At 45.1% G+C, this 25,410-nt stretch overlaps 1 protein-coding gene across 2 annotated transcripts in view; it reads left to right on the forward strand.

Annotated features, from left to right (window-relative positions):
- Positions 1-19,751, forward strand: part of LOC144141467 (trypsin alpha-4-like) — a 31,076-nt gene extending 11,325 nt beyond the window's left edge. For both annotated transcript variants that reach the window (XM_077673022.1, XM_077673023.1), the window contains exons 2-9: positions 809-895; positions 3,370-3,406; positions 4,096-4,169; positions 5,879-5,976; positions 7,103-7,244; positions 9,121-9,235; positions 14,920-15,059; positions 19,103-19,751. In XM_077673022.1, the coding sequence (XP_077529148.1) occupies positions 845-895; positions 3,370-3,406; positions 4,096-4,169; positions 5,879-5,976; positions 7,103-7,244; positions 9,121-9,235; positions 14,920-15,059; positions 19,103-19,321 (876 nt within the window). In that variant the 5' untranslated portion in view covers positions 809-844 and the 3' untranslated portion in view covers positions 19,322-19,751. The remainder of the gene's footprint in view (positions 1-808; positions 896-3,369; positions 3,407-4,095; positions 4,170-5,878; positions 5,977-7,102; positions 7,245-9,120; positions 9,236-14,919; positions 15,060-19,102) is intronic.
- The last annotated feature ends 5,659 nt before the right edge of the window (positions 19,752-25,410 follow it).

The raw sequence follows: 25,410 nt of genomic DNA on the forward strand, positions 1-25,410 counted from the left end.
ATGTGTACATTCCTAATGGTCAGCGCCGACGAAAACCGGACAAGAAGAGTAAGGATGGCACAAGCTCTGTCCGTCTTCTTGTCTTGTTTTCGTATGCGCTGACCATTATGCATGAACGCACTCCAACTCACCCAATTCGCTACCTTATTACAGCCACCAGAGCAGCAGTGGAGCGAGAGAATGCCGCGAAAAACGCCCCACGCCCTAGTTGCACCTCCTTGGAACACGCTGCCCTGGACCAGCTACCTCGCCCCAATAATCAGCAAATAGCATGAACTCCATTTTTAAAGCGCTTGAACTCCGCCCCGAAATATTGCCATTACGTTACGTGGGCGTCGCTAGAGCTCGTGTTGCCCGAGTTCCACTCAATCTCAGGCCTTCTGTAATAGCACCCTTGGGTAACTGCGGAGATGGCCTGTTTGACTTCGTTACACTTGTCCATGCATCCCCATTTGCTTTACCGAAGTGCGCCTCTCCGTCAGTTGAGAATTGTGAAAATAAACGCAGCCTAATCACATCATATCAACTTGTCATTGTGTTATTGAAATTTTTGTATCTACTGTGAACAGCAGAGGAATGTAGGCCTAGCCCGGTACTGTTGCCTTCAGCCTCTGCCCCTCGAGCAAATTCTAAGGTGTCAAACAAAAAATAAATGATTAGTCTCAACAGTGTGTTTTACCTAACAGCTGTTGCACAGAAGTAGAAGTCCCAGGAGTGATTCTGCTTTGTCGCTATGAATGATTTATTTGTTTAGACTTACTTTTGTGTTTTCCCCACTGTAATTGATCTGGTGACTGTTTTCACGCAGGTGTCAAGGCTGGCGAGGGAGTGCTCGCACAACATCATGATTCATGTTTTCGTTGGCGTGAGCCTTCTGTTTAGTGCAAGTCAAATGGTGAGGCAGACCGTCATGAATACGTGCTACGCTTTCTATGCTTTCCTCACCCACACCTCATTTGTTAAAACATACGGGCCTCTCTTTTAAGCAAAGCTTAATATTAATCCAGGCCAAATCCAGACAACGGCTCATTCCTCGTAGCACCAGTCTGACCTTCAAGCAAAGCAAAGGTCAAGCCAGCGCATCGTGCGGCTACGCGGTGAAAGCGTCTAATAACTGGTTCGTTATAAGGGGAAGGGTGCGGAAAGGGGAATTGGGGAATAGAGTGAGGAAGCGTGGCATCAGAGAACCATACAACCAGGCGCTAGCTGCATCCAAGCTCACTGCGCGTTCGCGCCTTCAGCGCCGACTCGGTGAAGCCGCGTCTGTGTGTTTTAAGTGCAGAACACTTAAGCCGCTCACCTTGTCGTCCTATTTCGCTCGCTGGAACCAAGCATATCGCCACGTGGTTACGGTGTAGCCTGTCGCGGTCCCTTGGCCACGGTGTAAGCCAGAGGCTTCGAAAGCCAAGCGGCTATGCCATACACTAAACTTTTTTACACCCTTTTTTGCCGAAAAGGGGGTAAAATTCTTGTCCCATGGCTAACACCCTTAAAGGGTGTTTTGGCAAATAAAGGGTGTACGGATAAAAAAAAGGGTGTTGAGCTCAACACTCTTAAAGGGTGTTGACGATGCTCAACGCCCTAAAAAAGCGTCTTGAGCATCCGGCATACGCAGTGGCAATGTGAATCGGCGGAGCGCGCAGCACTCAACACAAACAGTCAATACGCACAAGTTACAGTTGGAACACAAATGAATTGAGCAAGAAAACCAATGGGATGCAAGCGGTACAGGGAGACCATACTTAGTTAGTATTACATGTGCTGTTCTTGCTTTTATATCCAGCAGAGGAAAGCCCCCCTATCGAATCGGTGGGCTTGTCGCAAAAAACAGATATATTTTAGCGCTAATTTTGGAAGTATGTATTTTACTATGAGAATACACAAATCAACACGCGGATTTGCAAAAAATTTTTAATTATGGCGTAGTTTTTGTGTTCTATAACTTATAGAATTTTATTAAATACCAAACAAGTCTTTCCCGCCACCTCAACACCCTTCAAAAAGGGTGTTCGTTATTTCAACACCCTTTTTCACAGAAGGGCGTAAAGCTACAAATTATGGTGTTCGAAACTAAGAAAAAGGGCGTAAAGAAAAAGGATGTAAGAAAAAGGGTGTGAGAAAAGACCGTCAACTAAGAAAAAAGGTGAAGAGACCTCCAACTTTGGAGGCATTTTGTACCTGTTTACACGGGTGGACTGAACATTTTCTACAAGCGGTAGGTGTTTTGTCCCTTACGATGTTTAAAGCAATATGAATTGGCATAATTTATTACCAGTGAAGCTCTTTAAGCTTGAGCTATTTTCGGTGGCGTTAGCAAAAAATACAAAGAAAAAGAACTGCGGCAACTCTAAATGGTGCACCACCGATTATAGGGTATTATAACAGTGAAGTCGGCTTTCGAGCTTGTTAGAGTGTGAGCACGGGGGGCGTATGCGTATGCGCACCTCTTACTATACCATTTCAAAGGTACTAGGCTTTTTTTGGATTCTAAAAGGCAGACAAATTGGCGCAGCTTGCAGTAGGGGTGCAAGGCTGGAAAAACAGCATAGCTGGGGGCCGACCTAGCTTGTTTCCCCCTTGGATCCCCTGGCTTGGATCCCCTACCAGACTGCGCGTGAGCACGGGAATTCTGATCATGCCGCTATGCATCATTACCATCATCATCATTGCATTGAGAAAATAGGAGAGGGAAGCGAAAGAGGCGGGGACAAACGTGAGAGGACAGCGTCTTATGCTGTAGTGACGCCAGAAGGCCGTTGTCTCTTCAGGACACTCGCAGCCTGCGAGTGTAACGCTTATGTAACGCCTTCTTCTGGTGAAGAAAGCGTTACATAGAGCACAGACTACGCGGATAGATGGGAGAGCCGCCTAGAGTGTAAGGAGTTTTAGGGCGAGACAAGAGGTTCAACCGGATTGAACGTTTCGGCAGGCCTGCTTGGAGTCGATGAGGGTGATTTCTGCGTTGTTGAATATTGCGGTGTCCGCTAGAGTGATGGCTGTCTCTTTGGCCTCTGCGCTGTCTGTGCCTACGCTTGATGCGAACGCCACGGTCGTTCCCGTGAAATATGCGACGAATAACACGTGCTCTTTTCGGTGCTCATACTTCGCGACGTCGGTGTATCGTGTGTCCGCGTTGCCTGCGTATTTCCTCAATAAACGTCAAATAAGTTTTATGAAGAGGCAGCCACATCAGTAGCATAAAGCATCTTGATTGCTTGACGTGAGTGACATTCGTCCAATGCGTGGCGTCTATTCTCCGGCGATACTGGGTGACTCCCGGTCTATTGCCGTTCCTTTTAAAATCAGTTTTTATTACTTGAACCAGTTGAATAAATTATACTAACATATTCCTTGTTTTTGCATTTGCAGGTTATTGCACAGTACGAATACATGCTGAATGGAAATGGTAAGCGTACCTTATTTGCTTCAAACTAAGAAAACTGAACGTTGTGGCCTGTTGTGGTTGAAAGGTTAAAGAACATGCGCATAGGGATCACTAAACCAAACATTGAATTTCAGATATTTGCACACAAAAAAATCGTGGGAATGCATGCATGCAATCTGCAGGCATAAGTAAAGGTTTTACGAATTTCAATTTGCCTTTTAGCCGATTACACAGCATTTGCGCCCTATACACTAATATTGCCTGACATTTTTGTGCAGGCAATATGTGCATCTTTGTGAAAGCGTTTGGTCTAAAGTGGGTATAACTTCAAAAGGCGGGCATTTTATGTGCAAGAATCAATTCGGACATCTCCGGACAGGAGCAGCTGGAGTAGTACTAAAATCAACAAAAATTCATGTGGATGCAAATAGGCTGCCAGCATGTATAAAGATGAAGATAAATAACGTAATGCAAAATTACCTCCAAAGTTTGTAATAATGCATGTGCGAAACAATAGTGCCATGTGGTGAGTTTATGAGCAATTTGGCACACAACGAGAGATCATCTCGCGCATTCTATCACGCTAGAGCTTTCCCTTTGATTCCCTGCTACTAACTGTGAATTACACACTGTGTTTTAAACAGGGAATTTCACTTCACTTACACCTGAAAACTTTGATGAAAAACACGGTCGTCTTCTCTTCTTTTAAGAATGTGGTTTTTCCGATCCCACGAGGAGAATTGTCAACGGAAGACAGGCACTGGTGGACCAGTTCCCGTGGGTGGTACGTTTACAAGCTACGATTGAATTTCTTGCTTTTGCGCCTTTTATACCGGCTTAATGCGGGGCCTCTTCCCCATTCCCCAATTTTTTTACTCGCGCCCGTGAACAATGACGCAGAGTTTTGCAGCGGAAGAATGCGCAAATACCACTGAGAAACCTGTCTCCCCTTGGGGCAACGACTTGGGTATTTCCGTGCATAGGGAGATGAGGCGGCTGTTTCATGCGCTGCGAGAAACACCATTCCTTACGAGCTCACCAAACTGAATTACGCTAAAATGAGCACTGCTCTTAGTGAGCTCCGAACTGAGAAATTAGTGAGCACCTAAATTCATGTTCTTTTACTCGAGCCGGCCAGTTTCCTAATGCTGCCAAAACTCTTTTGGGGCATGGAGGCTTCACTTTACGTCCATATTCCTAGTTTATGAACGTGGCAGGGTACGCAAGCAACGGTATGTGTAAAGTAGCGAAACTGACTTTAAAGGGACCATAAAGACAAAATGCAAGTTTGGTTTGTTCAAAAGATTGCCTCGTTAGAATCATGCTGACACCCCTTTTAACGTAAACTTCACTCAAATAAGCTGCATAATGAAGAAAAAGGGAATGGCCATGGGAACCCTAGCTCATTTTCCGCAACAGAGCCTATGATGTAATAGCAGCCAGCTCTGCGATTGGCGGAGGCCGGAAAAGGCAAACGCAAATTAGGCAGAACTTATAAGCTTGCCGACCGAGCTATTTGCGTTAAAATATAGGGCAAATTCTTTTTATATCAATTAGAATGGTGGGACAAACAGTGCAAGTTACGAAAGCACACGTAAACATTGAAGTACCGATGAGTACGGCTGTTGGTTCTGCTCGCACCATGCTAATGCACATCACTGTGGGGCTGTGGGGTTGTCTAGAACCACTAGTGGCTCTAGGGTAGTGCCAGACGACACTGGCCGATCGACGCAAGCGACGGTGTCTTACGTGACCATATTTGTCGAGCGAGCACCATGTTTCACGAAAAGATTATTTTCGTGAAAAGGTGTACTGGTGTCATTTCCGTAACGGATATGACGTCAGTGAAATCTTGGCGTATCCCGGCGCAAAACACTTTCGTGTTAAAATATAAAGACGGAAAACGAACAACCCTAAGCATAACGTACTTTTTAGTACTAAAGGTTGCTTCCCCGCAAGAAGACCCTGTGTGCAGGGGTGCACCCTTTACAGGCCGCTTGTTTCGTTGTACTGGCGTCATTTCCGTGACGGATATGACGTCACTGAAATCTGTGTATCCAGGAATAAAACACTTTCGTGTTAAAAATTACGTGAAAAATTTTAAACAATCAGCCATTATCATTCAGCTCATGTATGTCCCTTACATAAACTGTATCAACGCCAACCATGTAAATGTTCTTTGTGGTGGAGGGGAGTCACTCTGGGAGGGAAAATGTGACACCTACCGGAAATACCACCATACGGCTACAAGGAAACGCATCACAGCTTTCTAGGGACGAGTTTTTTGTGAGCAGTGAAGTTCCGAGGAAAGCTGTAGAGCTTTCCCTTGTAGCCGTAAGGCTGCATTTCGGGAGGATGTCAACTTCTCTTCGCAGAAGCTTCCTCCCCTTTGGGGATGTCCCCTATTCTAGTCGATTACATGAGTCGTTCTTAATTTACGGAGTCCAGTTTTTGCACTGAAGGGGAATTCTATGCCCTGCGTTTGCGTCTAAGGTTTTCCTACAGATACGCTTCGGCGGTGTGCTCACCAGATGTGGAGGCAGCATCATTACCAAACGCCACGTTCTGACGGCAGGCCACTGCACCTTGCTGTAAGTACGAGTTACCACTCAGAACATGTTTTATTCTCTGCCTCTGCGGTGTTCATTTGAACCATGAGAGACCTATAGTATACATCGTGATGCGTCATTGTTCGACAACTTAGCATTAGCTTATAAAAAATGGCACCTATAAGAAAATACCTTATTTAGTGTAGCGTAACACTTGCCATATTCTTTGGGTAATTTATTTACGACCATTCTGCGCCGTTTTCTCACATGGCCTAACCTGGGAACAGCCATGTCCCAACCCACAATGGTTAGTTACATGTAGGCCAACCTATTATGAACAGCTCATGAGTGCGGAGACAGTGCTTCTCGTAAACGTGCATGCAGTCAGAATCTTTATAAGTACCGTCTCTTGTGTCAGCTTTACTTTCCAAGCACTGCCCACCATAATTGTTTAGTGAAATTGTCTGGTCTGTCATTGCGAACCGAAACAAGTCGAGCTCGTGAACAAGACATATTGTTCCTCGGCGTCGCCCTGACTACTTTTTACAATCGAATAGTCACAACATAACTGAGATGTTTAACCGATTAGGTCCACATATTGCTGAATGTGCCCGTATCAGTCACAAAGAATTGCATTCTATAATTTTTAACGAAAAATTACAGTGACGTTTGTATCAACAATGTTTTGCATGTTTCTAAGGAATGGCATTTTGTGTGGTATGTATTTGACACTTTGCAAAGTTGGATTTCCACGTGTTTGATTAATAAAGGAGAAATATTGTTCAGTGTATTGTAACATTGCTTTTGTATAATTTTGTTATCAGCAAACAAAGCTGTGCAATGTATTGTTCATGACCAAAGTTGTCGCAGCTGCACCGGCGCTCTGTCCTCGTCAAGCTGTCTCTACAGCTGTTTGCCAGAGTGACCGTCAACATTGTCAACGCTGTACTAACGTTCAAAAATAAACCTTGATTTGATTTGACTTGAGTCCCGCTTTGCATTAGTTCACAAGTACAGCGCCGCTAAGCCGTTGTGACAAGCGAAAGTTAAACCGCTGTCGCAATATCAGCGTTGCTTAGAAGTAAACCAAACTTGCCCAAGAAGTAGCAAAAGAAGTCGCAAATATTGAGTATCAACGCCCACTAATTGACGCCTGTCTCTATTCCAGAAACGATATTGAAGCAAGCGAAGTTATGGTTTTTTATGGACACAGCAACTTTCGCGAGGGACTGAGGGTACGAGGTATAAGGCTGCTGCGACATCCACAGTTTGATCCCCCCAAGTTCCACAACGACATCGCCATTGTAATGGTATTTATACTTACTATGCTGCATGATCACTGCATAATTTGGTACAGCTCTTTCTCGCCTACAGGTACGGCAACGCGTATTTTATTTCTCGAAACCATCTTTTGTTATGGCTTCAACTGCTGCGTTATGATATCATTACAACGTCTTCGTCACCCTACATGTCAACCTTTTCCGGCGCGAGATGGGTGTGATACCTGTCTGATGCATATGTCTGTCACGGAAAGCTTGCTCACGTCTTCCTAACTCAAAACAATGTACTGCCTTAATGTGCTCAACCTCCGGATCATCACTCACGTAAATATATCCATGTCGTCATTATCATCATCATCATCATCATCATTATAAAAATAGGAATCTCGAAAAGACAGACAACCGATTTTTGTGGAGCATGTCTCTATATCCCAAGTAAAGGGAAATCACTAAAAACACCTTGAAACGGTTTCTCTGACAGGGCGCTCGCACGTACAGCCTTACGTATGAAGTCAAAACGAAGGCTGGCAACCATAACAGGAAGCCGCGCAGCAACACACTTTTAATTGTACGCAAGATGAAAGAGAGGTTTAAAAACTTTTCTCTAGCTAAAAAATTAATATAATGCCACCCTTGCTACTCTTACCCCAGTAAATACTTAATTTCTTTGTCAAGAAGGTCTACACACCACGATCACCCGGAAAAGTTTACGCCATATTTCGCTCGCACAGACCTGTTCAAGTTCTCTCTTTTTCCACAGACGATAAATGATTGGAACGCTGATATTCAATCCCGTAGTGTTAACTCCCTTACTTGACGTTCTCATGTTTATTGTGTATTGTTGTTTATATTCTGCTTGTCTTTTTTGCGTCTTGTTGTAAAGCGCATGTCCTGCTGAGACCTATGAAAGGTCTGCAGTATGTAAATAAATAAATAAATAAATAAATAAATAAATAAATAAAAAGTTTTACACATCCATGAAAATTTTCCTTACGGGCTAGTTTGCTTCTTTGGAAATATATCATTTCTGTACTGAAATAAAAAAGTAAACAAAAAACATATTTTGGCTTATCTAGTTTTCACTAAATGATGCGAGCTTCCTAAGAAGCGACAGGTTCATTTTTTTATTTCAGTACACAGGTGACATATTTCCAAAATTATCAAACTACATCGTTCGGAGCATTTTCATGGATCTGAAAAAAATTTTCGTTTGGTGCACAATGGTTTTTAAGTCCGTGGATCATGAAGTTCTAACTCCCATAGGAATGCTAACAGGCGAGTCCCCCTTACCCGACACTAGAGAGACATGCCAGGCAGAAATTTCCCGAACCACATGGATCATCCCTCTTCGGATCTATCAAAAAAGACAACGTCATAATTGCTATGAATGCGGGGTATTACGATGAGGGATTACGCCGCCGTCTTCATAAAATTGCTGAGTGAACCTGTCATAAAGTGAATCAATAGACAAAGGAAAAACTTCATTTACGGTTAATTGTTCTTTTGAAGGAATGGATACAAATTTGGTGCATGGCGATCAGCTGCTGGGTGCACTCGCGACCTAAGACGGGAAATGAAGCCCCCGCAATGAGTGTTTATAACGACATCCTTTCGAACAGTACGTGGATGGCAATGCTAGCAATAAATCCGAACCACTATACGTCTTACCACAAGGGAGGTGTCGAGGGGATTCTGAAGGTTACTATGCGTCGGGGCGTAGCGCGTAGCTACGCACTGGCACATGTTCCATGCAGCCAGACACTGGCCGACATGTATTCCACTTTATTGTAAATGCAAATACAGAAACAAGGCAAATAAAAAGCCTTGAGTGTCTGTAGTGAGCGTATAACGTAATGTATGATGCATCGCGCTGTTTCTTTGCAACGCATGCGTTGCCTTTTTGCAGGTAGAACAAGATTTCCATTTTGGGACAAAAGTAAGACCAATTTGTTTGCCGACGCACCCCGTGGATATTTTCAACAAAGACGTCATCGTCGCTGGATGGGGGTACTTAGAACAAGGTAACCATGAACCTGGCATCGAAAATCATTTCCCTGTACTTTACACACATCTCATTCCACTGCAACCACAACACTTTCTGTTAGATGAACCTATTTTTGTATGTACACTCTGAGAAGCCCCCGTAGGGCGTCTTCACCACAGAGCTCCAGAATAACCAATCGAATTGGTCTAATGTACAAGTTTGATGAATGAGGTGACAGAGAATTCACTTTAAATGAAAGAGGGCATCCGCGCAGCAGAGAGAGAGAGAATGCTCTTTAATGTGAAACGGTGAGGTCAGCCCTACTAGGGACAAGGCTTGCTGCAATGGAGGGGGGGGGGGTGAATACGATGATGAGGGGTGAATATTAGACATTAGGGGTACAACAGGAAGAAGGCAAACAAGAACAGTTAAAAAAGTAACAAAGAAATGCTGCCAGCGGAGTCCGGACATAAAAACAAAATTGAAAAGAGAATCGTTAATGTAAACGCTGAATCAAAATGCAAAGTAAACGATGAAAAAAAATAACACCAACCCAAGAAAAATAAATGAACGCCACAGCGGGAAAAAGTACATATCGTGAGACACTTGCTCTGCCTATGATCTATAGAGATTTCTCCAGTTCGCAGTCTCGTACGAACGGGAGCAGAACTTTCGTACCCAAGCTTCTGTCAGCACTATTGACCCAGGGCCCAAGAAAATGACAAAGTTCGAGACTGCCTCCATGACGTACATGAGACAGGCAGCTCGCTGCAGTTTGCGCTGCGCAGAGATATTGCGCAATGCCAAGCGTCATTCATGTCTTGAGTGTTGTCTCTGTTCACATAAACTTTTTTTATTCAAATCATATGTTAGGCTTCGTCATTCGCAAATTTGCACATTTGGTAACTTCAACTAAGCATTCTGGAGCGCTATGGTGTACACCACCTACGGGGTATTCTTACAGTGTGTGCGTGTTTTCAAATTTTTATTTATTATTTCTTTTTTACAAACCATTTTATATCACCCATATTTGGTTTGCAGTTTTAGTGTGGTTATTATCACCTGCCAAGATGCATTTTCAAAATAACAAAGAACTGGGTAGGTTGGTATGGATTCATCTTACTGGAAACAGCACTGAACCGACGAAACACAGAGACGAAAACACGAGACAAGGTGCTGACTTACAACTGGATTTATTCAACGGAGAAACAAGCCATTTATACACTGAGTCATCTTACCAAGTATACACCAGACACACATCGTTCAGCCATACTACTCCACGCCAAAAAAACGTATTTAGTAGCATTAGAACCTTCACGTTTGAAATGGAAACCTTATACACTCTTCCCGCGCCCCGAATCACTTTTAATTTGCATCCCAATCAAACCACCATTGTTAGCTGCATAACCTTCCATTAGTTTGAGCTACCAACTTCTAAGTGGCGCTGTGTGGATTTTGCTGCATTTGCGGCACAGTAGAGAAACCCACATAGAATGTCTTGCTGATCTGTAAACGACAACGGCGTCGTGTCAGAAAACATGCGAATGACGTTCTCGGTCCCACAAATTATCGTTATGTTGCATTGTCCGAGGCTTACTGTTTATCCCTGCACATAGAAGTATTTGTGCGCTTGTTTAACAATTTTATACAACTCGCCCACCAGGGTTCTATTTATTGTTCCCCCTTTCTTTGTGAGTGCATGGTTCTTCCTTTGGTCTTGTGCTTGTCGAACTACCACTCCGAGGCTCATCTTTGTGCTTGTCGAACTACCACTCCGAGGCTCGTCTACGCTATATCAGCTCCAAAAGGGAGATGTGGGCCAGTTGGTCCGGAATCATATTTAACAGCGTTAGGGCGAAACACAGGACGAGCGCTCGTCCTCTGTCTTTCTGTTCCTCGTCTCGTCTCCAGCGCTCTTAAATACGATATCAGCTTGCCATACGTCCTTCAACCTGTTCTTCACCTGGCTGGCCATTCCTCCCCTAAAAGCTATATATATGGCAAACTTCTAAACACTGGTGTTGTCCTCGTGAAAACAATCGTACTTCTTAACACTTCACTGTTAGTCCAACCTTACCGGTCCTTGATTATAGACACATGCGCTAGCCTATTCAATGTTTATTACATTGTATTCTCATGAAGGCCGGTTTCGCAAAGTACAGACATTACCGGCCTATTCCCGTCTGCAATGTTCCCTTTCCTAAACGACACAGAATTGAAGCACTCTCTACTATGTTCGCTGTGTACTCTAGCAAAATTGTTTTGACGATCTAATAAAAAGAACCCGCCGTGCGAAATTGGCGGCTTTAAGACAGAGTCTCTGGTTGCTATTGTAACGGCCTGGGTTCGAGTGCCCGCGATCGCGACTGCTTTTTTGAGGAATTTCTATGCAAAAATGTTCTAAATCAATACTTGTCCCAAATTTTTCATAATGGTGTTGTATCTTCTATATTGCTGTAGCCGAAGGGTGCAGCCTCACCCTATAATTAATTCATGCTTTGTACGGTGAAGGAAATTCTGAATTTTTACTTTTGATGAAATCGAATGTCGCTGCCCTTCTTTACCTTCCAGCTACGTCCTGACGCTCACTCCGTTGCTCCCAGGTTTCCTAAGAACACAGCGCGTGAATTTCGCTTACCGAGTACTAGAAAGACGTGACGCCCAAGTAGTTGTCATCTCCTACCACCGGTCAGTGACTTCACATCTCTCCACATGCACGGCAAACTGGACAATCGGCGTAGAGAGCACGAGGGGGCAGCGCCGACGTTCGTCGCGTCGGGGCACTCTCCTCTGCTTCCTACAATCTTCCAGTCTCGAAGCGAAGTGCCAGATGCAGGCCGTGTATTACAAGGCGGAGTTCTGGACGTTGGCTGGGCGCAAACGTCTCACACCGGGACGTTCAAAGTCCAGTTCGGAGGCGTGACTAACGTGTGAGTCACCAGAGACATCGTCGCCACAAAATGACTACCAGCGGAAAGCGTTGTGTGTTAACGGTTTCGTCTATAAGCGGGAACAACGGTTTAAAGGAAGGTGCAGCGCACATTTTGACGAAGGACTTGCAGAAACACACACCACAAGCGCTGTTCCTTCCTTTGTATCGCACTACCAACTATCCCAACATGGTACCCTTTTGAACAACGGTTTCTTCTAGGAGATGTCTACCCTACTCAATGCAGTGGAATTATCTTCGAGAACGAAGTGCCTTCTTGTCATCTCCGCAGACATTCGTGACGAAATTTTGGAAGCATGCCACGACGACCCGTCTTCCGGACCTTTCGGCACAGCACGCACTACGAAAAAAATCAAGGCGAACTACTACTGGCCCTGCCTTACAACCGATGTGTCCCACTACGTCCGTACCTTCCGTGACATGCCAGCGATGAAAAACGCCGCCGACGAGACCCGCCGCACTTCTGCAGCCGATCGGCGTCCCATCGAGGCCCTTTCAACAGATTAGAATGGATCTCCTCGGCCAGTTCCCTTCGTCACGGTCCGAGAACAAGTGGATTGTCGTAGCGACAGACTACATGACGCACTACGCAGAGACCAGCGCTCTTCCGAGGGGGACTGCACAAGAAGTTGCGAAGTTCTTCATAAAAGAAGTTGTTCTGTGACGTGGAGCCCCTGAAGTCCTTATTACGGACCGTGGAACGGCCTTTACTGCAGAGCTTATGCAAGGCATCTTACGCCACGACCACCCCCAAACTAATGGACTAACGGAACATCTGAACAAAACGATCACGTATATGCTGTCTATGTACGTCGACGTTGAACATAGGAGTTGGGACGAAATCCTCCCGTATGTCACGTTTGCTTGCAACACAACGATCCAGGAAACAACGCAGATGACACCGTTCGAGCTTGTCTACGGTAGACGGGTGACTACGACGCTTTACGCCATGCTTCCGCACCTAGAAGACGACGACCTCAGCGCCGACGTTCAAGGATACCTTCAGCGAGCGGAGGATGCCCGCCAGCTCGCTCGAGTTCGTACAACGGACCAGCAGCTGGTGGATGCCGGGCGGTACAACCTCTGACGCCGAGACGCCGAGTACCACCCAGGAGATCGTGTGTGGGTTTGGACTCCCATCTGACGACGCGGACTCATTGAGAAGCTTCTGCGATGGTATTTCGGAACCTACCAGGTTCTACGACGTGCTGGCCAACTTGCCTACGAAGTGATCCCAGATGGTGATTCCGGCACATCACGACGCCGCACGCCACCCGAAGTCGTCCACGTGGTTCGCCTCAAACCCTACTGAGCAAGATGACAGACTTTTTTGTTGTTTGTTGGACTGTCGTATTATTTTAGCACCGGGTGGATGCACTCTTAGAGGGGGAGTAATCCCGCGAACCATGTATTGGGTTTGTTTATGTTTTATTTTTACTGCCCGGCGGCACCCGGCTGTGTTATCTGTGTCCCAGCGAAGCGCGTGTTCCTTTCTTAATTTCGATGCCGCACAGGGTATCTTATTCTGATAACGAGAGCGTTTCGCCCTAACCTCACTTGCCTAAAATAATCTTCTTTGATCTACAATGTTCTGGATGTAAATCGACGGTTCCAGAAACACTCGCGCCGAAAGATAAAAGCGTGCAGAGCAGACGCCGTGATATTCGATACCCCGACACCCACCCGCGCACGTCAGTTTGTTGAGTGCTGCTTCGCTGCCTCTGTATTGTTTGAGTTCTTAGGGGAGCACAAGTTCGCTCCAGTAAACTTGTTTTCCTTGAAGACAACTTCGTCCTCTTTGCCTTCGTGACAATATGGAGCAGGAAGCGTCAGTTTGTAATCCAGTTACGGCTAAACTTGAATGCGAGAAGGATACCAAAAAGAGCTTAACAAGCACCCGTCGAATTTTGCAGGCAGCTCAAAAAAGAAAATCAGCAGACGTATTCGCTGCTTCAAACATAAAATAACTTGTGAAAATAGCATACATTCCTGCTTATTGCGAGTGAGTATGCAACGCTTCGCTGCACTTCAGAGTACGATACAGGATTGGAACCCACTATAAACAAGGTAACCCATATTTCAAGCTAAATGAACAGAACATGAAACGTGATATTACAACAGAACGAAGTTTCTTTTAGAAGACAGTCCTGCGTTCTTGCTTTTTTTGAGAAACGCTGTGACCTTCATATGGTGGCTATTCAGAGCACTGAGCAGGCGGAAATATTTTAGTGCCCACGATCGGAAGGGATCTTTCTACTTCTGCAGTTTCGGACGCTGCGTGTTTTTTCAAGTAGCTTCTCGGCCTTCTGGCCAATGTTTATTCGTTATATGCTATATCACTCACGGCTCTCATGGTTAAAGTTACGTTATAAAAGAATAGGTGTCATTGAAATGAAGCATGACCAACCAAAGTTCGCATTTATTTCACTATAGCCGGTAATTCTCTATATCCCTATATCCCTATTCTCTATTTTGTTTGGCGCTCTTTGCCCCAGCTGACCTTGTGCCAAAAAACTCCAACCATCATCATCAATTCTCTATATCAGTGTTCGTTATAATGAGGTTCAACTGTATGACCCGCCTTACATATTTCCGAAAAGGTGGACACTAAATGACGTACAGCTGCCAAACATGCTCACCCATAGAACACAAACTTCTTTGGAACGTAAATATACATACAGGAAACGTTTCTAGGTGGGGCGTAGTTACTTTGGCAAATTTAGAACTTCCTGTTGCCTAACAGATAATACTTTTTTGTCTTTTTCCAATAGATGGCCGCGCAGCTAATAACTTGCGATACACGCTTGTCAAGGTGCTACCAAATGCAAGGTGCGCGAAGAAATTCATACGGACCGGCTACAGGCCAGACATTATGTACTGTGCGTATCGGTTCAACACGGACGCTTGCCAGGTAAGCTGCATTCGTTTACCATATATACACTAAATGCACATTTCCACATGACTATGTTCTGAAGTGAATAATCATCATCATCATCACCAGCCTATCTACGCCCACTGCAGGGCAAAGGCCTCTCCCACTAATCTCCAATTACCCCGGTCCTGTGCTAACTGCGACCAATTTATCCCCGCAAACTTCTTGATCTCATCTGCCCATCTAACTTTCTGTCACCTCCCTGCCCCGCTTGCCTTCTCTAGGGATCCACTCTGTTACCCTTAATGACCAATGGTTATCTTGCCTTAGCATTACATGCCCTGCCTACGTCCATTTCTTCTTCCTATTTCTGCTCATATGTCCTTAACACGCGTCTGTTCTTTGATCCACTCCGCTGTCTCCTTATGTGAATAATAACTGTTCCTAAAGTACACACCCTTCGTAAGCTCGGAGTCGGATTCCACCAAGATGGCTCCGGTGCTGCAGTTCTACCCCAGCTACAAGCCACTGTCACCCAACTTACCCATCTCATCAAACGCATCACAAGCCAACCTCAAGGCCTCAAACAAGACGATGCAATATGACTAATTCATTCGCTTTTAATTAGTTACATCACATAATCCACCCCATACATCGCCCTCAAACCCAAAGAACGAGAGAAAGTCGCTTTTATAATTCGACAAGCTTTCAAAGTAGGACCTGGTCTCCCCGTTCAAAACTCTACTTCTCGTTTTCTTCACCTCGGAATTCACAACACACTTAAAAACCCCTGGAAACTCAGCGCAACAGCCAACTCACCAGACTCATCCTTACCACTGCCGGCCGAGACCAGGCCCTAACTCGGTTACGCGATCCCACCTTCTTCACAAACCCTTCAACGCATTCTTTATTCGATCCGGTCCTACATTACTGAACCCAAAATTCCTAACAATGTGCATCCAGAATTCAACCAAGCATAGAAGACTCCCCCCGGGTTAATTAAGCATGTTCGATCGCAATTCCACTTCCACCCCGATACTCACTACACCGACGCCGCCCTCTGCCCCTCACGCCGGGCTCATTCTCTGGTGCTTGTCAACTCAGAAGGCACACTTCTCACCTCCCTCACAACTCTCTCTACATCAACCACCACCACTGCCCAAGAAATTTCCATAGCCATCGCCACTACCACTGGCCCTGAATACCTTACCATTGTCACAGACAGACAGACAGACAGACAGACAGACAGACAGACAGACAGACAGACAAAGAACTTTATTTTAGGTCCTGAGGGACTATCCTGGATGGTCGCTAAGGGTCCTCTTCAGGTAGTCGATGGCCACATCCGCGTAGGGGGTGAGAGACGTTGGTCTTCCGCCCTCTCGCAGGCCCTGTGGACAGCCAGGAGTTGCTTGTTAGGATCGTTGCTCGAGAGAACGCTCTCCATTCGTGCTCGGTGCTGAAGTCCGTGGCCATACGTAATGCCGGACATTTCCAGAGCATGTGTTTAAAATTGCAGTAAACCTCTGAGCAGTTAAGGTGATGAGGTTCGATGGAAGACAGGTTAATGCTGAACCTGCTCCTAGTGGGAAACTTATTACTCGTCTGTAGCTTTCGGAAAGCTATGGATTGTGATAGCGTGAGCTTGGGGTGAGGTGGAGGAAGTGTCCTACAAGATAGCTGATAGTGGGAAATGATTTCATGGAAAGTGAGTAAAGGGTCTCTGTACTCGCCCAGCCTGTCACTCGGGATAGCCTTGGGACCGGCGCGGCTCGTGAAACCTCGCGCACGGTCGTTAGCTAACTCGTTGATATTGGGATTTCTGGGTGTACTGCATGCAAAACTCCCGTAATACTCAACGTGCCCGCATCTCCCTTCCCGCCTTACGCATACTCGCATCAACCTAGCCCTTTCGCGAGCTCTACATCGTCTGGACTCCTGGCCACTCGTCCTTCGAGGGAAGTGGTGCGGCTCAGGCCGCTGTCCGTGCCCTTCCACACCGGCATTTCCCTCAGGGTCAGAGCCCACGGCACAGCCTCCTCCCCCTCTCATTGTTTTTTCTCGCTACCACGACATCTTCCACCGTCATCACAACCTTCGCCTCACCTTGCCTCAACCTCACCCTCAACTAACCAAGGAGGAAGCCATCATCTAGCCCCGATTACGTACACCAATTACAACGCACCCATCCTCCACTCTATTTTCCCTACCCAATACCCCCTCACCTGTCTTTCTGCCCCTCTTTTAATACGACCTACCACACGCTGCGGGCCTGGCGAAACCCCCCCATCGCTTACCCCAATCCCAACCCTTCCCACGAGCTGTGGTAGGTCCTGCTGACCAGCTTCCGTCACGCTGACCAGATCTTTCTGGTCACCCGTGCCATGGCTGCAGCCAAGGCCCAAGGGTACCTGGACTGAGTCGAACCTACCCCCCCGAGTGACGGTTGAACGACCACCATTAGGTCTATTAAACTGTTACTCTCGCTCTAATGTTAGAAAATTGCTGTAACCATCTATTTACGAAACTTGCCGTACGAAACTTTCGGCAGGTAGCACCAAGTATAAGGTACTGTTGCCTGTTATCGTATTTAAACCAGTTTCCAAACCGCTTTTGTTCGCTCAACGCATTCGCGCCCCATAGACCTCCTCCGCAGGCCAAGGGGCGCTACGCGAAAAGAGGCTGAGGGTCCCCATGCATACCTCCATGTATTTCATGCATCCGTGTCCGCCATGCGCTTGCTTTGTTGACCAACGTTAATGAGCCCAGCACTTTCTGTATTCATATGGTATAAGCTAGAGTCCACCCCGAGGGTGAGAGACCTTCTGGGTAGTCAGTTTGCAAGTAAGAAAGAGGTTAGGGTAAGAAGGACGAAAAGGAGGTGGTCAGAAGGACCAGGAAGCACTGAGGAAAACAAGGAAATTGATACAGTTCCAATCAACGGGAAAGCTGCCGTACGTGCGGAGCAGTGATTCGCTAGTGTTTCTCTTGTGGTAATGTTTTGACAGCCTCGTGCTTACCTTGTTTATTTGTGTTTTACTTGTGTTTTTCTGTGGTTTTGTTTTCTTTTCCTGTTTTCGCCATTTTTATGTTTCGCCAAAGCACAGATTTTCATGTGAAGCAGTTTTGAGCTACGCGCGCTTTTTCCTTAAAAGCAATGCGAATCATATCAATGCTTGCACTATCATTCGTCATCGCAAATATTATTTGCGCCAAAACTCCATAATATGAAATTGTGTTGAGTGTTTTCTAGTCCTAGTTCAATTGTCGTTGTTCCGCCTTATTTATACGAAATTACTACTACTGCGTCGGAGGGCTCTAGCTGAAGTCCCGACAAGGAGATATGCAATAGATATTGCATTGGTGTCGGCGCTTGACGCTGGCTTTTGTGGTGTATCGGAATGTTTTGTGCGTAGTTGAGCAATTTGCTTTCGTTCTCAATATTTTTTATGCTCACAGTTAGGGCACTGCATGATGGGCTGTCTCCAGTTGCTGAATGGGTGTCGTGGCCCCGTCAGGCGTTAATTCTGCCTATAGCCACGCCACCCAAGACAAACTTGTAATGAGGATTGTCTTGAATAAACTGAACTGAATTGAATTGAATTGAATCATTGGTCAGTTCGCATCACGTGACATTTTTTCACACTCGGACAGTTCATGAGCGCCACCATTTTGTTGTCTAAGCGTTGTAGTCGGTCAAGTCTGGTAGGCTTAGCTTGTCCTCCCTAGGTCTGTCGCTGGGTGCGTCTGACGTCGTTCGGAACACGAATCAAGGATCACGCACAGTGTAGCAGAATTTCAGCAGCAGAAGTGTGTCCGAAGATTCCGTTATGCTGCATCTTCGGCAGTGTTGTTAATAGCGGCGAGGCCGTATATGCGCCAATCTCGCAATAGCGATAAACGCCAAAATGGCCGCCGTTGCTGACTTCCATGCCTCAGTGGGGGTACTGGGATACCTTATGTAGTGACATAGGGCTACGTAATTCGCTCTTACTTATGTTTATCTCCAGTAATGGGGTGATCACCTGCTCATGTCGACATGATGGCCTACCCATTTCGGTTTCATTTTTCCCACTGCGCAGGGCGACTCTGGAGGGCCACTCATGACTCAGCAAGAGAACGGCCGCTACCTGCAGGTCGGGATCGTCTCATACGGGATCGGCTGCGCGGTCGAGGACATGCCGGGAGTGTACGCCCGCCTGGACGCGCTCATGCCATGGCTTCAAGAGAACCTTGGACATCTCGAGAGGTTTAGGCCGTTAGGTCCATACCTCGATGACATGGGGATAGAGTACGAATAGTCTATCGGCTAACGACTCCTGAGCTGTCCTTGTCTATTCAGCGATCATTCATTCCCACACTGACTGCAAAATGTGGCGCACGCGCTTTCGTAAATTCCTCACCGAGTGCCACCTCGGCCACAAAATATTTCGACCCTAGCTCATGTTAATTGTCCAGCCGACCGCTAAAGGTGATATAAATTGTTACAGCCGAAAGCGATCAGGTGGATTTATTTACAGTAAGGAGCGCCGAACCGAAATTCGAGCGGGGCCAAACTGAACGGTGATGATGATGATGACTATGATGTCATCAAAGATTTTGGTCCTCTTAGAATCACAGTCTTACAGTCCTCTACCTCGTCTTCCTCTCTCCAACAGTCCCTATGGAAATTGTCCAGGGAGAGATTGTCCATGAATATGCACCATGAAGCTGGCACAGCACGGTGGAGAGCGTCTTATTCAAAATCTTCCTTTAAACATTTCACCGGAATCACAATTTCCCCCGGAAGGGGGGGGGGAGAGAGCAGAGCTCGTCCCCAAGTGTCGTTATGTGTTTTCGGAGTGGTGGCGTTTTAAGCGGGGGACATGCACAACCTGGGTTTTGGCGACAATATATACAACGATAAAACATATAAGGCGGTGGGAAAAGGAGACAAAAAATTTGGACAAGATAGCATGTCAAAGTAGCAAACAAGTGTCTTGAAAGTGTAGGTTTTTTTCCTGTGTCCGTCTCTGTGGACATAAGCGCAACTTGCCTTCAAAAGCATGTTACACCAAGTGGCCCGACATGAAGCTCTACTGAACGTCAGAAGGGAGCGAACACTGTGGCTCAGTGTTTGCCTTGACGAGGGCAAGTATTCTTCTCGAAACTTTGGCACGGCACTGAGGTCGCTACCCTGTCCAAAGTTTTTCGCTCTGTATATATATATATATATGTATGTAGCGAATCAGAATAGGAAATGAGGGGCTCGTTGAAAATAACACAGAAATAAGGGTTGGCAGTCGAGAAAACCTCGGAAAGCAAAGGGGAGGATGTGGTAGATCATTGAAACAGATTAAGAATTTGGAAAGAAAGAAAGAAAGTGAAGAAAAAATGCCCACCTGGCGGGCATTTTTTCTTCACTTTCTTTCTTTCTTTCCAAATTCTTAATCTGTTTCAATGATCTACCACATCCTCCCCTTTGCTTTCCGAGGTTTTCTCGACTGCCAACCCTTATTTCTATATATATGTATATATATATATATATATATATATATATATATATATATATATATATATATATATATATATATATATATAGAGAGAGAGAGAGAGAGAGAGAGAGAGAGAGAGATCATGAGGTTCGATGGGCCAGTATATATATATATATAAATATATATATATATATATATATATATATATATATATATATATATATATATATATATATATATATATATATATATATATATATATATATATATATTAATTTATATTTATATAAGGTTAGTAGAGACAGAGATAAACGAGAAAGACGTAGAAAATAGAAATACGTTTACTGACGTTTCAGGGAGAGAACTCCCTTTCTTCAGAGTACCCTTTCTTCAGGGTACTCTGAAGAAAGGGAGTCCTCTCCCTGAAACGTGAGTAAACTTATTTCTATTTTCTACGTCTTTCTCGTTTGTCTCTGTTTCTACTAACCTTATTTTTTTCGCGCTCTGTGTGAGTTTTTATCTTTTCGTACTATATATATATATATATTAGATAGATAGATATACCACCCGGGTTGCACTGATTTTCCTTTTGCTTTCATAAACATAACAAGTACTTCAGCACCAAACACGGATAAATTCCATCCTTCCCGCTTGCCCTCCTCGACGTTCTTCACTACTGGCCTAAATATCTTCACATCTATATATATATATATATATATATATATATATATATATAGTAGAACTTTGAAGATGGTAGAGAACACAAGAGAAGAAAAACTTCGAACAAGGTAAAAGCACGATTGTGGCCTACGTTTCAGCAAAGAGAACTTGCTTTCCTCAGGGAAAGCAAGTTCTCTTTGCTGAAACGTAGGCCACAGTCGTGCTTTTACCTTGTTCGAAGTTTTTCTTCTCTTATATATATATATATATATATATATATATATATATATATATATATATATATATATATATATATATATATATATATATATATATATATATATATATATATATATATATAAAGCTGCTTTTAACCTGCGGCGTGTCATGACTGGTGCACGGTAAATTTCGGACCAGTTGCCGATAGCGTTCTTTTGATGCACGCGAAACAAATTTGTTGAAGGAGTGCATTATTTGGCTAGGTGAGTGAGGTGGACGTCTTGAACAAAAAATACTTCAATATTCTCTTTTGAAGGCAGTTGCTTTTCTGTATTGAACAATTTTTTTCTACCCGATTTTTACTTTAGCTCCACAAAAAATTTAGAGTCGCTCATGGGGAACGTTTACACAAAATGATGCAATAAAATTGTATGTTGGGTTCCTTTTTGTTCAGATTGCGTGTATTAGTTATAATTTCGATAAGATAAAACAAACGTAAGCATTGACTGGGTCTCAGAGCATATTTGGATGGGTTGTAGAGCTATCGAACATGCCATTTAAGATTCCCCCGCAGTTATTGATCGATTTGTCTTATGTTCATGTCGCCGATGCGGAAATAATCGTTCTGAAAAAAGTATTCGTGCCCCAAAAATATCCCCAACTTTCAGTTCAATCGCGCTCAAATATATAAATACATCCTTCGGTTATGTTCAAAATTTATAATCGCCAAACAAAACCTCCAACGACATTTGCATAACAGGTTAAGCGTAAAGGGAAGTGTATATATGTTCTTTGCGCGCGATTCCAATATTAGATCTCAAACAGTTATCAACCGTAACTACTCTTATCGGGGTTTTTTTTTTCTTCGATTTGCAAAGGTTCCAGAAGGCGGTTTCTTCGGCAAGTGGCCCTATCAGTCTAGGGATGATATAACAATTCTAGTAGGGAACAGATCACTCAATTAAATAATAAGCAACTGTCCTGGATCCTTCCCTCAGTCGCGCTAGTTAACGCTCCTTTGTTGTTCTGTTTATTTGCCAACTTCCGTTTCTTCTGTCAGCCAGGCTCCACCAACAAGCAATATGCAGTAATTAGATGATATGAAGCCTTTTCTACTTTTGTCACCCATTTCTCACCCCGCTGAATGACGATGCTGCCATCCCCATCTGAATAGAAACCAATAAAGGAAACTCAACCTTTCTGATTTATTCTCCCACGGAAAGCACCTTTCTCCGGCCGCATCACTCCTTTAAGCCAGATGTCTCAAGGTAAGGAACAAGCTCTGTCGGGACAAATATAAGCAAAGAGCTGTTAAAAACACCGAGCCTCGAATACCGCTGATAAGCAAAGCTCTCTGCTGAACAAGGGAATCATGGGACACTTCTTCGAGCGAGTAAATAGCGCTGACTTATAGCTACCATCATGATGTGTAGCCTTGGCTTTTGTTTTCCGAGTTTCAAGTCAGGGTGCACGGCTCGAGGTAAGTACCAAAGCCCGTTTCAGAATCAGAAACAGAAAAGGTTTGTTTGTTCGAAATACAGATAACATGTGCAAGATATACAGAAAGAGGTCCCATAGTAAGAGACTGTAAGGACACCTCTTCTACAATGTAGAAGTGGGGATAGTTGGAATGTACAGTGCTCACGGATTGAAACGCGACACTGCGAACGCGTGGCCGCCGGTACGTGCAGCGCCTCCCGTGCACGCCCGTGGAAGCTAGGTGTTGCATTGTGGTATACCGCGAGGATGAGAGCGTGCTGACCGTAGGCTTACTGCTTCCGGTTGCCAATGAGCGGGACTGTGGTTCCCCGCAGCGACAGTTGGGCGCTGCGAGCCTGGAGCGCTGGAACGCGTTTGTGCGCCGACGGCAGTAGCCCGGCTGTGCGCGCAGCCGATTTCGCGACATCGTGTGCGCGCGCTCTTGTGCCCTTCCAATGCGGCACAGTAATGTTCATGTAATGCACAGTCATGCTCATCTGAATAAAAGAAACTACTGTACGAAGGAACAGCAAACTTTATTCCAGGATGAAAAGTAAAAAAAAGGAAAGACGCCTTTGCAGGCACGTTCGCGTGTGGTGCAGTGGATTAGTACTTTGTCGGCTCTCCTCTTTTTAAATGCAGAGCATTTCTTTAACTCACGATGTCACCCGGCGTTGTCGGCGTGCCTCGGCGTTCGCAACAGCCGTTCCAGGTGCGCCCTCTCCCCCACTCCTCCTCTCCCGCATCACGCTGCCCTCCTCGCTCTCAACAACAGGTCCGCACCCCTCCCCCTACACTATATAAAAAAAATAATACTTACCGGTGCCTGGTTTCAATCCCACGACCCTGCGGGCGGAACGCAAGGTACATGGTGCTCTACCCACTGCGCCACAAAGCCGACACAGAATGGAAGGCTACGAACGCGCCTTATATCCTTGACTCATTCAAACTACGTCAAGAAGCTGCTGATACAACGCATTCACTACCTGTGGGCAGAACGCGAGGTACATGGTGCTCTTCCCACTGCGCCACAAAACCGACACAGAATCAAAGGCTACGAACGCGCCTTATATCCTCGACTCATTCAAACTACGTCAAGAAGCTGCTGATACAACGCATTCACTACCACCAACTCCTGAAACACTAAACGTTAACGCAATACACCCACCCCCTATGCGACGCATTTACTCGAGTCCCCCTCGCGGGGAGATGGGCCCTTTTTTTTAGTTTATATCATGGAATAAAGTTGGCTGTTCCTTCTTGCAGACGCTCGTTTTATTCAGATAAGCGTGACCGTGCCTTACACACACATTATCTGTGTCGCATCGGAAGGGCACGCGTAAGAAGAGCGCCCGAGCAGACGATGTCGCGAAATTGGCTGCACGGACCGCCGGCTGGCTACCACCGGCGCACAAACGCGCTCCAGGCTCGCAGCGCACCGCTGTCTCTGTGTGGAACCACAGCCCCGCTTATTGGCAACCGGAAGCAGCAAGCCTACAGTTAAAACGCTCTCACCCTCGTGGTATACCACAATGCAACACGTAGCTTCCATCGGCGTTCCACGGGCGGCGCTGCATGTACCGCAGGCCACGCGCTCGCAGTGTCGCGTTTCAATCCGTGAGCACTGTACACAGCAGAGAAACAGAACTTCAGCAAAATTGCGATTGAGACTTGTAATCCCACAGAAACAATTTAAAATCAAGAAAAACAAACTGTCATTACAAAAACAAGTGATTACAGAAAGCAACTCACAATGAACAATAAACGATTAAGAAAAAGAAAAATGGTCTAGCTAGTTGACATGATAGGATTTTTTAACTTCGTTTTAATTACATTCATTGAACAGGATGCTTTAAGGTCAAAAGGTAAACTATTCCGAAAAGAAACTTGAAAAAAATAGACGGGTTGCTCGCCGTAATTAGTACTAACTTTTGGCAATAGAAAATTATTGTTTAGCGCAAACCTCATGACATTGCTATCTGAAAGAATCGACGTTAAGTGCGAAAGTTGACTGTTGGTTATCCTATACATATAAATACCAAGGCTATATTTAACAAGTTCGGTAACAGTGAACATATTGTTTTCGTGAACTAGTGACGTAGCGTTAGTGAGGAGTGGGCTTGACGCGGCAATGCTAATTGCTTGGTTTTGAATTGTCTGAACTCAAGTAAGATTGGCGGTGTATGTGTTACCTCATGAAATAATACAGTAAGAAACGTGTGAATGAACAAAAGAAAAATGCAGTGACATTTGTGTTGAGGGATTGAAATAAAGGCGAGATTTAATCAGTATTCTTACGCCATACATCATTTTTTCCTAATACAAGCAATGTGTCGGTGGTATTACTGTCGTGTTCAACGCCAAGGAATCTAAAGCAGTCACTTACAGCGTTGTTATTGAGAGAAATTTTAACGGGGAGATAGAAGGTAAAGGTTTTTTGCGGTGAAGTGAAGACGACAAATTTTGTCTTAGACTTGTTAATTTGTAACATATAACTGCTGCACCAACGAGGCAATAGACCTTTCCAGAAACTTCAGCGCCGCTCCTTCCCCTGGCGG

Source organism: Haemaphysalis longicornis, unplaced genomic scaffold (genome assembly GCF_048455015.1).
Source record: "Haemaphysalis longicornis isolate Haplotype H1 unplaced genomic scaffold, Haemaphysalis longicornis Haplotype H1 scaffold_6, whole genome shotgun sequence".
In the NCBI taxonomy this organism is placed as follows: domain Eukaryota; kingdom Metazoa; phylum Arthropoda; class Arachnida; order Ixodida; family Ixodidae; genus Haemaphysalis; species Haemaphysalis longicornis.